This window comes from Falco biarmicus, chromosome 4, assembly GCF_023638135.1.
Source record: "Falco biarmicus isolate bFalBia1 chromosome 4, bFalBia1.pri, whole genome shotgun sequence".
Classification (NCBI taxonomy): domain Eukaryota; kingdom Metazoa; phylum Chordata; class Aves; order Falconiformes; family Falconidae; genus Falco; species Falco biarmicus.
In genome coordinates, this window is record NC_079291.1 from 69,550,636 (window position 1) to 69,568,482 (window position 17,847).

The following is a 17,847-nucleotide window of genomic DNA, read 5'->3' on the forward strand; positions in this document are numbered from 1 at the left end:
TGACGAGCCAATGGGGAAGCCCGCGCTTCTAGGGCTCCGGCCAATCAGGCTGGCCCCAGGCCGCGCCCGCGGCCTCCCAGCAGCAGGGGGCGCCTGCGGCGGCGCTGCCGGGGGCGGGGCGGGGGCGGCGCTGCCGTTGTCGTCGTTGTCGCCGCCGTCGCCGTTGCGCCCCCGGGCTCGGTGGCTCCGCCTTTCACGGCGCTGCGCTCCCGCGGGGCTGAGGAGTAGGTAGGGGCTGGGCTGCGCGGCGCGGGGGGGGGGGGAGGGGCGCGCTCCGCTTTCCGCGCGTGCGGCGGGGCCCCTCCGCCCGAGGAAGGCGCGCCCGGTCGCAGCCCGGCCCGGCTCGGCTCGGCTGCTGCCTTTCCGTCCCGCTCGGCGGGAGCCGCTCCCGCCCTTCCCCTCGCCGCGGGGGCCAGCCGCTCTCCGGCCGAGGGTGGGGCCGCGCCTCCGCCGGGGCCGCCGCCCGGCCCCTCCCAGCGGTGCAAGCAGCCCTCCCGCTGCCGGTTGCCTGCGGGGGGCGGCGGGCGCCGCCAGTTGTGCGGGAGAAGTTGGCGGGCCCGGGTGGCGGCCGCCCCCGGGGAGGGCTCCCCGCGGCAGCCGGGTGGCGCGAACAAAGGCGGCGGCAGGCGGGCCCGGTGCGGGGCGGGCTGAGGGCGCCGGGCGCACTAGGCTCTGGCCTGGCCCGGCCCGGCCCGGGCCGCGGGGATTGGCGGCCAGGGAGCTCTTCTCCTGTTGCTCCGGCTCGCCAGTGCAGCCCCGGCTCGCAGTGTGCCCGGGCCCGCCGTGCCGTGCTTAGGGCGGGCGGGAGGAGCCCCGCGGCCGCCGCGCCTAGCCGGGCCCGCCGCAGCGGGGGCTCGGCCGTCGGGAGAACGCGGGGCCCGTTTCCATCCCGTTGGTTTGCGGAGGCGGTTCCCGCTCCGGCAGCGCTGCTACGGTTGGCTTGCAGAAAGTCCTGTCTGTGTTGCAGGATGTAAAAAAAAAAAACCCAAACCCAAAAAACAAACAAACAAAAAAAACCCAAAACAACCAAACAACAAAACCCGCAAGAAACCCAACCCAAACGCAAAGGCTGTCAAATACGCTCGTCAAAATCTGTTGACAGAGCTTGTCTTGGTGAAAATTCTGTCGATAAATCTGGACTTGGTGATAAGATACTCCTCCTTCAGCTCGGATTTTGGAGCTGTTCTTTACTAAGTGTCTAAGGGAGCCATAAACCAAAGGCTCCAGCCCCACTCCTGAATTTCCCAGGAAAATGAAGCGACTTAGAAAAGCACCTTTGTTCTCTCCTGTTTCTTTCATGGGTCTAGAAAAAGCCATGTAGGAAAGCTATCAAAACAGAAAACAAACCTTGAACTGTATCTTACTATTTCATGTGTGGGGAATGAGTGGGAGCGGATGTGGCTAAAAAATAAAGAACGTGGAATGAATCGATGTTAAACTGTTGGGGTGGGTGTCTTCTTGCATTTGTTTAATTTGGATATTTCATTTTGACAACAGCCAAGATTGTTTCTCTTTACAGAAATAAAAAGTGAAATAGTTATGTTTGTGGATTAAGTTGGTTTTTTGTTTGACGTAACGGAGTTGTGTGATTGTGGCCGGAAGTATTAGATGGAGCAGAGGAATTAACTCAAAACTATGGAAATGTGTGTCGTGTGCTGTTTTCCCTGTTCCCCCTGCAGCATGTTACGTGTTTGAAATGTCTTATGTAATGACCTAGTGATGCATGAGCATAATATTAAATCTTCTGTGCCTATGCTATCTGAGGAAGGTATTTCTAAAAGATTTTGTGTTAAGATTTCTGTTTTGTGTTAAGATTTCTGTTTTTCTTTCTTCATCTTGATGCCGGTCCAAGTCTGGTGAGCAGTTTACAATCTTTGTAATGTATGTTTTAATTTGCGCTGTAGTTTTTAAATGAATAATTGCAACTAATACCGTCAGATGGTTAGGATAGGCAATGAAGTTGCCTTGAGAAGGCTGCTTTGGGTCAGGCTTGTTCTGTGTTGGGCAGGTGCCTGATGTCTGGTTTGGTTCTTGGTAGAGTTGGGAGTGGGGGGAATGGAGGTGATTCTGCCAGTGAGTTCCTTCTATAGGAGGCAGATAGGGTATAGCTGCACGTGTCCCACTTGCTTTTCTCACCTGTTTCTCTTGATAGAGGGACCTGCTCTCTTGTGCTTCTGGGGTGGGGATTATATGTATATAGCTTTTTGTAGCCAGATGCCTGAACAGATTATGCTAGTTGCTGCTGTTACTGGTGCAGGAGGTAGCAGCAGAGATCGGCTTTCACTTTTTATAGGTGAAAGGGATTTATGTGGCCTGCCTTTCAGTCATATATTCACTCCTACTGTTCTGTTGCAGTCTTCCCTGTTCTTTTGCAGTCATCCCTTTATTCTAGGACCCAGAGTGTAACTTCTCTTTTCTGTACTGCAGTTTTCCTTTATGCAAACACTGGTGAGCTGTTCATGTTTTTATTTTACATGCAGACTTCTGTTTTCAGAACTTCTGATTGCTGATCAAAGTTTTGACATACAATGGTGTAGATGCTGGGTTAATTTTTGACTGAGTTGACTCTTTTTAGTTTGTTACCTCTTCTCCTGCCTGTGTCATAATGAGCGGGAAGAATGCTGGTGGTAGAGTACAAAAGGGGGTCTCTTTGCTCAGTGTGATTTTCACTAGACTTGGATCCCAGTCAAGGTTCCTAATTCAGCTGAACCACTGAGGCTGGTAGAGATCTATCGGCAGCGATCATGATAAAATTTTCAGTGTGCTTTGTACTGTATAAAGATCTAATTTGAGATTTCTGTAACCCGGTAATTGCATTAATAGTCAACTCAGTGATGCATGGCAAGGGGATGCTTCTGTAAACACATGTATATGCTGCACTTTGTAAGTTTTAGCTCTGTGGAAAAGGAGGTGCAGTGAGGACCACTGTTGTGCAGTTGTTCGCAGCATTTAGGATTGAAGGTACAGGGAATGCTTATATGAAGTATTTATGACAACTGGAACCATTAATGTCAGTAACGAACAATAGCAGAATTATTTGGTCAGATGAAGGTCATTATTCCCAGTGGTAGTAGTTCTGGTCCCCAAATGCATTTTTCCTCTGTTCTCTGTTCACCTCTAAGCAAGCTGTCTGCAGAAGCGTATGCAGCAGGAGAAAAGACTTGGTCCTGTCCAGTTCCTTATCCTTTGGGAGTGAACTTTCAACTGGGGGAACTTGTGTGCATGGCAAACTGTAGATGAATTTGCAGTTTTAAAATTAAAAGGCTAGATTGTTCAGAGTTTTAAGGAGTGTGACTTTCCATTTCAGGGTAACAAAGGGGCCTGTATTCCTTCTGCAGAAAAACCCAGCACTCTGTGTTCTGTATGAATTTATTGACTTGCCTTCCAAAGATCAATTTTGCCTTGCAAGATAGTCTAGCAACTGTTGTACTCCAAGCCCTTGTGCCTGAAGAATTATCCCAGGCCTATGCTAAATACTGTGAATATCCTTTAAAACTTACCTTGAATGCCTCAGAAGTGCCAAAATACAGAAACCAAGAAAATTCTCTTGCCCTGTGCTGTAAGGAAAACAAATAACCAGTCAGAGGTGTAAGTGGCTTTGTGTGAGAGAAAAGTGTACGTGTTGCTGTCTGCCAGAGCTGGTTCAAGCCTGTTTTCCTCCGTATCTCCCTTTTGTATAACTGGACCAGCATCTATCAGAAAAGGTGACATTGGCTACTGGCAGAGTACTTTCTGTCATTTGGCTCCTGCTTTTGTGAAACAGGGCAAGCTGAAGCCTGTGATAAAGATAAAACATTATAAATTGTTCTTTAACTTTTTTGGGTTTAGGCAGCTATTTTTTTTTTTCTTTACTAGATTTAATAAATTGAGCTTGTGTTGTTCATGTAATAGCAGTTGTCGAAATACTACATTTAATGCAACAATCAGTTCTGCCCATGACCTTAATTACTCATACATTTATCTGCCTTTTTTTTATTTTAGATCCCATGCTATTTTTTCTTTCTTTTAGCTTGTCTCTTTCAGTGAACTGCACAAAGAGTAAAGCAAGAGTATAGGCTTTGCTTTTCTAGTAATAGTTACAAGCAGCAAAGCAACATGTTAACTTTTTAAACGTATGTACATATGTCTATTTGTTTTAAATTCTGCTCCTGCAGGTGGAAAAGAAAAGCTGTTGCTAAATAGGGTGGGGTTTTTTAAACTTTCAAAGTGGATGGGTGACATTAAAAATCAAGACATGATTATTTGCCTTGTATATTACTGACTCTAATGTGTTTCTGGTTGCTCAAAAGGATCTAAGGATAATTTGGATGGGAGAGATGCTGTTAGGGTTGCTATCTGAAACAGTTTTAAATCCTCTGCAAAATCAAATACTGGGGCAATGTGACTGTCAAAGTGTGTTAAGGAAAGATAACTTTAGTGTGTTAAGGAAAGATAACTTTTGCCTGAACATGGTACAGATGCAAATGACTAAGTAGGAATACAACAGAAAACTGCTTTGAATAGTAAATTACACCACTCACATATGTTCATCACTTGCTAGCTATTCTTTTATCTGTGGTGCCAGTTTGTAACGTTTCCATTAACTTTATTTTCATGGAGACATTGGATCTGGGCATCCTGAAGTTTCAGTATTCCATTTAATCTTTAATATTTATGCTAGAGGTGACAAATAAATGCAATTGTTACTGTGTTGGACTTTTTTCATCTCTTTGCAAGTTGTTCGTATGGAGTATTGGGGTTGTTTAAAATCAGTAAAGCTGATCTTAATGCTTGCCCAGATCTTGATAGAGGATCACAGAATATCTCAAGGTTGAAGGGACCCATGAGGGTCATTGAGTCCATCTCCCTCATCCTCACAGAAGCCTTACTAAAAAAAAAATAATTATGGACTTTAAAGTCGTGGTAAAAAGTCTTAAGAAAAGAATGAAGTGCACCACAGAAGTTCAAAAACAAATGGCATATAACGGAAACAAAGAACACCTTTGGTTTTTAAACTAGTATGTTTTCAGTCAGCCTCATAATTCTGGGAGCCTGACGTGATTTGAGATTTGAGTTTGGCAGCAACAGGAGAAGTCAAGATGCCAACCATGGCACATAAGGGATCTCAACGGACTGGGGGAAGAAGAATGGGAAAACAGATATACACCAGGCTCTTGTGTTGTCAAGGTATTACTTTGTCAATTGATGATTCAGGGGACTAAAATATGTTTTACAGAGTTACTTGTTTTTGTGGGAAAGCATATACTGATATTGCTGCTGTCTTCGGTTAGTGTGAGAATTTCTTATTCTAAACCTAAACTGTGAATGAGTAAACAAAAAATATTTGGATGCCCCATATATCTCCTTTTGGCATTTATAATTACATTTCTTCATAGACATGCTATTGTAATTCATTAAAACATTTTTCTTATAATAAATAAATCTTCCATATATGTGCTGAAAGTACAGTGTGTGTTACTAACTTGTGGAAGAAAAGTTGATGCATAAAATAACCACAAACTCATTTTGTAACCATTTTTCATGTTATTTCCTCTGGAGTGTAGATTACTGAGTGCTATTTATATACCTAAACAAGCAATAGCTGAACAATTCATGTTGGCGAACTATTGTAGCTGTTCATGATCTACAGACCTTTCTGTATATTTTATTTTATTTTTTATTTAAAGAGTGTGCTGATATTAGGAGGTCACAGTGGGAAGTGAGGTGAAACGGGGGCCTTGGAGTGCTTCCATTAATTTGTTTAGTGACCTTAAGAAAATTACTGCTTCTTATGATTGTTTAGGAATGTGTTACGATAAGACCAACATAATTTCAAGTCATTAAGAGTTAACTTCATGTATTTATTTTTTGATGCTTTGGAAATGTTTGTAAACATTAGAGCTCTTCAGATCATTTCATGATTCCAAATCATTCATGGAAAGTAGGGTATCTTCTCCATCTGGTTTCTATTCTCATTTGTGATTTTCTTGAGTTTGCTGGGAATTACTTTGGTTTTTTGCTTTACTTTGTTTTCATTCTTCCATCATTGATGTCTAATGGTAACCTGGCACAAAATACAGGCTTTTTTTAGCTTAGTAGCTTAGTTTCCAGACTAACAGAGACATACTGCATGCAGTTAGGTTTTTTATTTTTACAAAAAGTAATTTTCATCACCAAAAAAATGTATTTCCTCAAGCTAAAAGCCTTTTTCTGAATTTCAGTGTTTTGAGAACAAAACTTTGTCTTGGTGATCTTTCTTGTAAAAATAAGTTGTGTTCTTACATTGCAGTTAGTCACAACTGTACGCAGCTGTGCTGCCGTGCTGCAGGAAGCTTTATCTTGAAGATTATACAGATTGTTTTAGCCTGTTCAACTCCAACATCTGTAAATCTAGTAAATGAAAGAGACATGAAGGAAAAAAAAATCAGTGATCAAGACTATTTAAATTGGATTGAAATGTCAAGCTGGTGATGTGAAATTATATTAATGTAATACAGTTTTTAAAATGAATTTGAAAACTGGTAGTTTCCAAGACGTTCACCTTGGTCAACTGGTAGATATTATTAAAGCAGTAGTATTTTGCTTCTGATTACACCGTGGCAGTTGGGTGATGATGAGAGACTCAAGAATTAGGCAATGGTAGTTTTCTGATCAGTTTGGGTTTTATTAATAAATATACCAGGGTCTTGAATTTATTTCTACTCCAACAAATAAATAAAAGAAGTGTAAAGTTATTAAAAGGGGACAGTGGAGCCTTAGCTTGGTTTAGCAGTAATGCATGCAAGCTGTGCTTGTAATTTGGTTTCGTTTTGCTAAAACGGCTCAGCATCAGAGTAAGTAAGTGGAAAACCAAAGATAAAGTAGAAATTGGAAGAAAGGTTTTCAGTAGAAGTGTTGTGTAACTGGGCTGTTGGTTTTGACTTGGGGCTTCTACCTGTATTGCTGTGGGCACTTCAGTGTTTGAGGTTTCCTCAGAGTGTGTGTGCTGAAGCTGTGCTGCAGTATCATCTGTGTGTTATGGACTTGGTGTTGATGTGAGATTGGATCCTTCTGGTCCAAATGCAAAATGCTATATATTAACAGCCATTTATCTTTATTCCTTTTTGAGGAGTGGCATATCTGAAAAGTGGATGTTCACGATAACATGTCCAATGTGTCAGAAGAGAGGAGCGCTAGACAACAGGACATTAAGAAAGGACTCCAATTTATAGAGTATGATTTTTGTGGTTTTATTCTTGTTCGCTTATACATGTGAGATGGATAGCTCTGGGAAAGTCCCTTTAATATAGCACCAGCGGAGGACAGAGGAGAACTTGTGTTTCTGCTCAGAGTATTTGCTAAAACTCCTCAGAGTATTTGCTTATCTTACACAGAAATGGGGAGCAGTCTTAAAGAAAAGACAGAAGCCCTCTTTGTTCCCAAACAGCAGATTCAAGGTGGGAGGGTATTCCTTTTCTGCATTTGAGAAAAAACAGCATTGATTTTTTTTTTTTTGTGGGTAGAAAATGATAGCCTGAAAATCCACCTTATGCTTATGGACAACTACACCTGAGACTACGTTGCTACTGAAAGGGATGGGTTTGCTCACCACCACCACCATGTTTCAACTCTCTAGAGTGAGAATGTAACCTGATGAAAAAATGATCTTAGTAGTCAATTTTCATTTGATTCAATGCCAAAATCTTCTCTAGAATAGAAGATCCTGGCTAGCTTAAAATCATTGTGAAATTTCACACTAGTTCGCTGCTCACATAAGGCATTCTTAAAAAATAAAAAAGGTGACTGCCCTCTTAAAAATTATTTAGAAACAGGTTCTCAGACAACCTATGGAAAGAATTTCTGGTTTTCTTCCTGAAAAGTTAAAAGTAAATACCTCTTTTCTGTGCTAGAGAAAATGTCTGTTGTCATACAGAAGACCTCTTATAATTCCTGTACTGTCATTGGTATGACTTAATTAAAATTGATAAGTTCTTTTGACAGATAGTAATTTTATAATAATTACAAGAAAATTGCAGTTCTCCTTATGTACAACCTGTTTCTGCAAAGTGGAGGGAAGTAAGTTGTTTTTAAACAAACAACATCGGGGTTTTAAACTTGGAGCATTCCAAACCTTAGTAAGTTTTAAACAGCACAGTTAAGACTGGCTATGTAACTTTAAATGAAAATGAGTCATTAGTAATAAGAAAACATGAATGTTTAATCAAAACTGATCTACAGCGCTCCTGCCTTGTTCAGTGCGGGCAATAGACAATATTTAGAGATTTGCCTGTTGCAGCAAGTGAGACTGCTTAAAAGATTATCACAGAGAATACTGGTTCTTACTAAAAGCAATATGTATAAGTAAATTTTGCAATTTCTTTTTCTAGATCTACTTTGCCCTACCCAGGGACACAAGAACAATATGAGGTAATGAAATTACTTCTGCATTTCCAGAAAGGTTTTTAACACAGACCTGGATTACTATATTTATTCTTGCCTTTAATCATCATTTAAGTAATGATACAGTATGAATGGTGATTTACAATGTGTCAGTATTGGAGGTGGAGGACTAACATTGTGATACAGATATTCAGGTATTTTGATGCCCAGAATTCACTTGTACAGCAGTTCAGATTAACTCTTTCTCTACTGGTGTTAGGGTTGAATTCGGGACATCCATTGTATAAAACAATGTGCTATTCTAAATTTAGAAGAGCCCAGCAAAAGTGACATAAAAAACCCTCAGTCATATAAATGTTAACATATTTTGTTTCTGTACATGTTGTTATTTTGAATAATTTTTGACTTATTTTCAGACTCATCTTTTCAGCATTGTTATCTAATAGTAAATGATTTCACTGGATTTGAGAACATACTAGATAAAAATGCAATCATTCTGATAGTTTTAGATTAAAAACCCCCTTCTGTTCTGCCAAAGCAACCTTTTTGCACTACTGGTTTGCCAGTTGCTATGGCTGCTGCTTGCTGAAAAATGTATGGAACATATGTATGTCTTTTTAAAGTTACTTACACCAAGTAATTTTTTTATCAGTAGTTCAGCCTTTATTTTATTTACATGTATTGTGGTGTTGAATATTAGAGATTGTCATGGAAAAATATCAGAAGAAAAATACTAATCTAGACAAAAGGTTTGCATTTCAATTCTGTGAAGTTGCGAGTATAAATTTTCTGGTTTAAAATGTATTTGGAAATACAGAAGATCAGAAAACTGCTGTTGATGAGTGTTTCTTTCCTTTGTTCCAGTTATTTATACGAGAGCTTGTCAGAAATCTTTTTAATGAAGGGAATGATGTATATCGAGAAGGTGATTGGAGAGGATCACTGAGTCACTATACAGAAGCTATAAACATAGCTGATTATGCCAATTCTGAAGAAATCCATGTATCTGATGATATTTTAGAGAAGCTGCACGTGAACAGGATAGCATGTTTTTCAAATATGGTAAGCTTCTGTTTAAACTGTGTGATTTCTCCAGAACAATGTGCTAACAGTGTATGAAGATACGGACAGTTTCCTAGCGAGCGAAAAGCTCTTGGCTTGAGAATTGCCATGTTTCAAATCATCGCTTTGGCATGTTCTCTACAAGTACAATCATGGAGATCTTTTAAGTTATAGTACTAGAATATTAACGTAAGAGAGATGCTAGGTTTGAAAGCTGATGGAACGGTGTTTGTATCCATTGATACTGCTGATTGTACCTGCCTCTGCTGCTTTCTCTGTAGAATAAGATGGCTCTTGTGAAAGAGCTAAATTGTCTTCATAACTGTTACTAGATTTTACATGAATGATGGCACTGCTTGTTTTTAGTTGCATAAGTTGCTGACTTAGCAACACTCACACATGCAGTGTGCAGTGGCCTTGGTGAATGTTTCATATAGTGTTTCAATACCTTCATCTAATAGAGTTTACATTCGATATTTCAATGATAATAGTTCTGATTAGTGCCTTTGGGTTTTTTTCCTCCTCATAGGGTTTGCATGAAAAGGTTCTAGAAGACTGTGAGATAGCATTAAGATTGAATGAAAACAATTTCAGAGCGCTCTATCGGAAAGCAAAAGCTTTGAGTGAACTGGGCAGGTATAAGAAGGCTTATGATGCTGTAGCAAAATGTTCTCTTGCTGTGCCACAGGTAGGTATATGACATATTGATGATTATTTTTAAAGATTTAATACAGAAAACATATATGAAGACCATTAAAGGCTTTTTGTTTTGTTGTTTGTTTTTTTTTTTTAATGCAGTAAAACATTTTTATTCCTTGAAGAATTGTTTTTTGCTGTGGAAGAGGAGACTAATAGCAGAGATGATAGTCCCCGAACTCAGTTTGTTGTGTTAACTTTCAGGAGTAGAAATAGTGGCTTTGCAGTGGGAGTCAAGAGCCATAAATGTTTGCAATAAACACTAGAACTGTTGAATTAATTGTTTAAAATTCTCTGCAGTCAGAAGTATACTCACGACATAAGGAGAAAAACAATCTATTGTTATAACGTACGATATAGGGGTTTTTTTATAACTGTGTTTTAGCTTTCCAGGTGTTTAGTAACGTTCTTATTTGTGCATTTTCTCCATCTGAATCACTTGCTATGCAAGTGAATCACTAATCTTAGACTATCTGTATTAGAAAGCAGCGTGTGGCGTAATAGGAGAGGATCTGCAATGCTGGTCCTGAGGATCTGATTTCTGTGGTGGTTTGGGAGTGGGTTTCTTTGTTTTTTTTAAAGAGTTGGAGTGCATCAGGTGCTCTCCTGCAGCACTTCCAGTTTAGTTTCATCCAAAATGTATCTAATTTGGCTTTCTGAGATCCTTCATAATGTGAACTAACAAGCAGTGAGTGAGGATGATTGAGATTTCACTGCAGAAACGCATAGTTGATTTGAACCAAAATACTGATGGAAACTACATGCTTTGCTCAAAACAGACTGATCATGGGACAGAGTACTGTGTTGTTTTTTTTTTTTTTCCTTTCTATATTAAAGTTACAGTGAAATGGCTAGACAAACTGTTGAGCATAGGTTTACCTCTTGATATAGAGGAGGTTTCAGTTGTGTTTCCAAAGACAGAATCAGCTTATTTGAACGTGTAACTCTGGTTCCTCACTTTGCACCTCCAGATTTGAATGTTTTTGCTTAAGGTTTATATACCTTTATGTAAGTTTTATAAATAGCTTTTTCTAGCTGTAGCACATGTTGTTAAAGCTAAATACAAAAAAAAAAAATTAAAAGTATAGTTACAGGACAGAGTGAAATAAGACCAGGTTTTTAACTCAACTTTTCTAGTTGTATGATGGAATTACTGCCAAAATATGGAGTTCTCATTAAATATTCAGCAGTGTTATGTAGTAGCTGACATAATGGTGATCAGAAATGTGGCCCTCAGTTTGTGAAAAACCTCCTATCCTGTCAAAGAGCAAACACCCTCCTCAAATAAACAAAAAATACCCACTCACAAAAAAACCCACTTCTCTGAACTTCTCTGGTTTTGGGAAAATCTGTATGTTATTTTAAATTCAAATAAATGGAAGAGGAGGATAGTTCTATTTTTTAGCTTTAAAAAAAATTCCAAATATTGAAGTTAATTTTGCTTGAAGGTAGCTGTATTTTTCAGTGTTAGCTTGCAGTCCCATGTATTTGTGAAAGAGTAAAGATGCATTGAGACATCCTGCTTATGGGAATCTTTCAGAATATAGACTGAGATGTAAATGGACGTCTTGACCAGATGACAATACATGTAAATTATGAAATTCTGTTTATGTCTTTTTAGGATGAAAGTGTGATTAAGCTTACCCAAGAACTAGCTCAAAAACTAGGCTTAAAAATAAGGAAAGCATATGTAAGAGCAAAGGTAAGGTTTTCTTGTAGCATTGTACACGTTGAAGTTTCACTCAGTTGGTATCAGTTTTGTATTTAATGAAGGTATCTTTTCATTGCAGCCACCCTCCTCAAATTCAATTTCTAGTGATGTATCAACTCAGGTAAGATTTTACATGTTTCAGGTGCAAGCTGGCCTTAAATTACAGGGAATAATTGTTTCATAATTTTGTGATGATGAAGTGAAAGTGGTGGAATTGACATTTTATGTAAGATGCTGTTATTTTGGGCTTTAGGATTCTCTTGATCTTTGTGTTCGGTTTAGCTGTATATTTATGGCAGCATGGTAATTTATGATTATCATCCAGGTTATCTTTATAGAATAAACATTAGCTAAAACATTAAATCCAGTGTAATGAATATATTTACTTTTAATGTCTTGAGGTAAAGGCATAGTTAATGTGCTTATTTATTTCATTTTGTTGACAATCATCAAAGCTAAGCATGCTGGGATAAAAATCCCTTTTAATTTATGCATTTGTCCAAGTTGGACCTTGGTTAGCAGCCAAACTTGCCTTTATCTTGCTATTTGTAATGTGTCTGAACAGCAGTAACAGAGTCCATCTTTATCCTACAGACTTTTTTCATGGGAACATAGACAGTTCAGCTGTAAATGTGCGAGGAAACATAGGAAGAGCTCAGTTAACGTAATGTTTAGACTCTCATTCACTGAAGTATCACTCTCCCTTTTGTTGGTTGGTTGCAGATTTTTAGTGATACCGTGAGTGGATTTTAGTCTCTAAATGGATGTTTTATCTAAAAAATTATTTGACCAGTAAATTCCATTAGATTTCATAAATTTCAAATTTTATAAGACCTAAATTTCTGAGGACTTACATTTTTACTCTGTAAATATGTATTTGAAAATTTTTAGTGGCTCTTGTGCAAAGTGCTGAGAGGTGCTTTTTTTTTTCACTTACAGAATTCTTCTTCTGTAGAAGATATTGAGTTAGGTGAGTCTTGTTGTGTTACAATATTAATGCTAGCAAGCTAGATATGCCGTGCATATTTGTTAGGAAATTTCTTAAGAAAATGAATCTTGTCATTTGAAAGATCTGTTGCAAAAAGTTTGATCTTTTTATCTCTAAAACTACATATTTAAGTGGCTGAGCAGATTTCCTTTTGGTCTCTTCAACTTGATATCATTGTAACTGCTCCTATAGTGATCATCTCATAACTGTTACTTGGAAAAATAGGGAGTGGAGAATAGGCCAGAGATTTAGTCAAGTATCAGGTCTGTAACTTTCCTTGTCTTTTTTATTTTGAGTAATATATAAACACTGAGATATAGGTACACGTGAATTAGAAGTTAGTGGAAGCTGAAGGCATTTAATGCGGTTTTGCTTAAATATTCTTCATGTTTCTCTACTTGCTCACCTCCCACGTTGTCAGGGTAAAAGTTATGGAAGATATTTTTACATCTTTGAACAAAAGTTCCAGTCATTCCCATTTTATCTGTTTCAGATTTATCTGACCAGAAGAAAGAGATGGTTTCTGCTGCTTCTTCATCAAACTTTGTTTCTGAAGTGTCTAAAGTGGCATCAGTACCTGTACCATCTTTAGCTTCTGTTATGCCTCTTCAGGTGGAAAAGCTTTCTTTGCCTTCTGCAGTTTTGGCAAATGGAGGGAATGTTTCTTTCTCTATGCCAGAAGCATGTTTAGATTGTGGAGATGGAGATATAATTATTGGTGAAGAACTTGATGAATTACTTGACTCTGTGCCTGATCCAGATGAAAGCATAATGGTAAGACTTTTTTGTTTGTTTTCTTTCTCAGAAGTTTGTCCTTATGAGTGCAATCTTGTATTTTTTCAAGTGGGTTAGTAGTGATATGCGAGTTACATTGAGCTGTATTTGTGCATATTTGGGTTGATTTTCTCAGGTGCCGATGCTTGTAAATGTGGCTGTAAAGATGCTAACTAGGACCCAGCAGAACTCCAAGGACAATTACATTGGGTTTACATGTTAGAAGACCTGAGTGAAGTTGCTGGGAGAGAGAGATTACTTCAGAAATACTGCTACATGCTACTATTAATACTACCACAGTGGGAGGGATACTATTTCCAGGGAGTACTATGAAAGTGAAGTAGGCGTTTGAAGTCTGGGCTAGTTTGTAATGGTTTTTTTGGTGCAAATAAACCCTCTCAGGACCTGAGGGTGTGTTGGAGTGTTCACCCTGTAGCTGTAGAAATTATAGTTAAGCACATGCTGTTAGCTTTGCAGGACAGTAGTGCCTGTGCTGTAGTCTCCTAGTGCGTTCACTAGTATCTCTGCAGTTGGAGCATTGTCCAGATCCATTTCCTGGACAACCAGAAATAGTTAGACCATCATGAGTTTTAACTTTTTATATTTTTTAGAGGAGATTATTAGAGAAGTTTAGGCATGTGAAGAGTTGATCTCCATTACGCCGTCCTTCCACAGCTAGAACAGGCTATGAAGCATACAGAGTTCTTCAACTATTAGTCAAAACAAGAGCTCTGATTGCTGAGCAGAGATGCCTGAACTTCTTACCAAGGGTACTGACTCTGCTGTGGCCCTGCCAGTCATGTGGAGCCCTTACTATTGCAGTGGTAAATGAGGCTGTGGTATATTTAATTCTTCAGTTAGTTGGGATTTTAATTCCTCATTCAGCTGTGGATGCAGTTGTAAATAATTAAAAAATGATTGGGCTTCTAATTCTCTGTTTTATGCACTTAGTTTTGTAGCAATTATTTTGGAAATGTAGAAAGTAATTATTTTGAAGAGACCCAAGGAAGCTTGTTGTAGTGAAAAATAAGAGAGGAAATAAAATCTTCCAAGAAGACTGCCGTCTTGTGTAGTGCAGAATCTTGAGTTGTAGGCTAACAACTTGGGGAACAGAGGGAGTTCCACATTGGCCAAACTGTGCAGAACGATTTGGTCAGCCTCCATACAAGGGGGAAGCTTCATGGGATGACAGAAGGGAGAGAAACTCCCCCACTTGCTAGGTCCCTAACAACGGTGTACAGAAGGACAGGTTATTTTCTATGGTGAAAAGAAGGTCATCAGGCCTTTGCTGAACATGGTTTCATTTGATGGTATCTGAAGATTTATTTAAAAGCTAACTCTTTACTGTACTGCAATTTGAATTATGTTCTCTTTATTTAGAAAAAAAACATGTTGATTTCTGTCTCTTCCTACTATTCCCTGTTGTCTTACATTTTTAACATAATTTGGAAATTCAGCTCCAATCTGATAGATTAAAAAAATCCAAATCTGTTAAAATAATAAACTTCAGCTAACTGAACCTTGACAGTGGGCGACTCATTGGCAGTTCCTGGTTTTAGAGCACTGTTCAGGGTGATGACTGTAGTTCTCTTAAGTGTACTGTAGCTCTGTACAGTACTGTAGTGTACCTATCGTTATGTTTCAGTAGGTTTATAAAAACTTCGCAAAAACTTTAGTAAAAGAAATACTATTGCAGATTGTGTTCTGGAGAGTTGTTTTGCCATGTGTGAACATTCTTTTTAAATTTCTTTTTTTCCAGCAAACTACAGGAGCCAGAGGACCGATGCCTGCAGGAGGTGTAGCTCCTAGTGTACCTTTCTCTGCCTCTTTGTTGGGGACACTGCCAGTTAGTACAGGATTTGTTCCTTCACCTTCTCTTTCAGAAATCTTTTCACAGCCTTTGGCTTCTTCACTGGAAAATTTTTGTTCACCATTAAGCACCTTTTCAATCAGTGACCCAAAAAGAGGTAAGAAATTAGTCTTAATATTTAACCTCTTACAAAGAGAGGGAGTTGTGTGTGATCCAGCTGGCTTCTCTATTTAACAAATGAGGTTTTGCAACTATTCAGTAATATGTAACACCCATATAACAATTGAGCTGTGCTCACAATTTTTGATAATATTGATAATCACTGTTGATTGTACACAAGAATTCATAAATAAATCTTTTGTTTACTTGGGGTCTGCATAAGCGTGCTCCAGACTCCCTCTGTTCACTTTTTCTGCATTTATTATTTGTTCTGAGTAAGTATAAAGAAGGAACGATACTCCTTCAGTTCCCAGCTGTGTCTATGTGTGTGTGTCTGTGTCCCTAAACAAAGGTGTTCTTAAGGCTTAAACAATTTCTCATGATTTCGCAGTAAACAAGATTTCTAGAAGGCTAATATAAGAGTGTACTCTGAAAAGATTGCATGTTTGGATTCAAACTCCAGGGACTTTTTAAGTATATAGTGAAATCAGGTGTGTGAAAGATATAGTCAGTGAACTAGAAAAGGTAATATAGTTTTGTCTCTAATTGTCAGTGTTAGAGGAGCATGCTGTCTGTAGAACAAAGCCAAATTTACAAAATAAAATTAAAACTAGAACGACAGAAGAATAACCCGCTTTCATCTCCTCATTTTTGATGGTCAGGTATTGCTTATTTAGCTACCCTTTTTGTACTGCACAAGTATCTTCATGTTGCTTCAGCATATGCCTGTGAAGCTACTGCTGATGTTAATCAGATGGTTATATTGAAGATGATTACCTAGTAATTTTTCAGCCCAGATGCTTACAAGGGGCTTTTACATAACTGAAAAAAATAATCACAGCAAACCAAAAAACCTTTGTTGTTAGTCAAAACCCCAGACCTTTGATACTTCTACTTCTCAGGAATGATAAATGATTTTTTACATAGGATGTTTTGAGTAAATGGAATAATTAAAACAACTTTTTATTCCCTTTAGACCTCTCAAGTTCAGCTTCTAGAGATGGAACACCAACACTTAGCAGCAATAATTCCCCATTGTTTGTAAGTATTAACGCCTTGAAGGCTTAACATAGATCTTAATTTTTCCAGTAGAAGTTTCTGATTTTAAAATAAGCACTCTTACCATTAAAATATGGTTCTGGCTTGGAAAACAGTTGTACAGTAGTGGTCAGCAACAGTAATTGAACACAAGAAAAAATTTACAAAGGTTTATTTTATATATGCAAACTTTGACTACTCTCATAGCCACTTTTCCGGGGAACTTGCTGTGAAATACCGTGGAAGTGTAAAATAACCAATCTAAGAAAGAGAAATGCTCTTATGATCTGACTGCCAAATAGTAGGAATTGTGGAGAGCTGTCCTAGTTAGAAGAGCAGAGCAGAGATCACCTTGTGTCTGAGGATCTGCCCGGCCTTGGTGTTCTAGTTGTGCTGTATGTTTTCAATAGTGTTGCTGGCCATTGATTGTATGGGGAAGGATGGCATTAAGGATTGCATCCTCATGAGCCAGGATGGAGTAATAATTAGCCTGTCAAGTGCTGCTGTTCTCCCTATACCTGGTTGGGTCTTGTTATATGCTTAAGTTGTGCTGGGTGTGTGGCTTTTGTAAAATCTCTTGTGTCCCTTCTTAGACATGTGGTTAAGTTTGGATTATGATTTTTTTTTTGTGTGTGTGTAGTCTTCCTATGCTTTGAAGAATCATTTCAGTAGGTTAAATTGTAATTGTAGCTAAATTAAATTATATGGATGGAGTAAAATATGCTTTCTTCCAACAGATAAATGGCCCTAGTAGTTTGTTTGGGTCTGAAAATTACATGGGAATTGCAGGCCAAACTAGAAATGACTTTTCAAATGTTTGTAGCAGTGCAACTGCTAATATACCTGTATCTTCAGCACTTACTGGAAGAAACCCATTAGAAGGTACACATGAGCTAAGACAGGCCTGCCAGTTATGTTTTGTCAAAAAAGGTAAGGTGCTTTTCAACTCAGTTTGGTTGATTTTTTAAAAAATAAAAGCGTGCATTTAACATTTCAATGTTTGTAAATTGAAATACTGTTGTCTTCTAAACAGTGTTAACCCTGACTTGTTCTTTGCAGGTGTAGTGTGATCCTATGATTAAGGAACTGGTAAAATGTTCCAACAGCTATTTTATCTTCTTTCTTCTTGTCTTTATTTCTTATCCTAATAGTTTCTTGATTCCTAAACCCACCATGAATCACCACACATTTTCCCCAACCTGTATGTGAGGTTGTTCATATTCTGTATTCGCTTTCCTCCCCACCCCCAGG

The 17,847-nt window shown here is 38.9% G+C and overlaps 1 protein-coding gene across 3 annotated transcripts in view; it reads left to right on the forward strand.

Moving 5' to 3' along the window:
* Window positions 1-104: 104 nt before the first annotated feature.
* ZC3H7A (zinc finger CCCH-type containing 7A) overlaps window positions 105-17,847 on the forward strand; it is a 30,106-nt gene continuing 12,363 nt past the window's right edge. Inside the window, exons 1-12 of one of the 3 annotated variants that reach the window (XM_056337740.1) lie at window positions 105-224; window positions 7,088-7,191; window positions 8,346-8,385; window positions 9,223-9,420; window positions 9,950-10,108; window positions 11,738-11,818; window positions 11,907-11,948; window positions 12,767-12,797; window positions 13,309-13,589; window positions 15,349-15,556; window positions 16,535-16,599; window positions 17,334-17,526. In XM_056337740.1, the coding sequence (XP_056193715.1) occupies window positions 7,124-7,191; window positions 8,346-8,385; window positions 9,223-9,420; window positions 9,950-10,108; window positions 11,738-11,818; window positions 11,907-11,948; window positions 12,767-12,797; window positions 13,309-13,589; window positions 15,349-15,556; window positions 16,535-16,599; window positions 17,334-17,526 (1,366 nt within the window). In that variant the 5' untranslated portion in view covers window positions 105-224; window positions 7,088-7,123. Of the gene's footprint in view, window positions 229-7,087; window positions 7,192-8,345; window positions 8,386-9,222; window positions 9,421-9,949; window positions 10,109-11,737; window positions 11,819-11,906; window positions 11,949-12,766; window positions 12,798-13,308; window positions 13,590-15,348; window positions 15,557-16,534; window positions 16,600-17,333; window positions 17,527-17,847 lie in introns of all 3 variants that reach the window. The other 2 variants (XR_008821666.1, XM_056337739.1) reach the window with 2 other exon arrangements.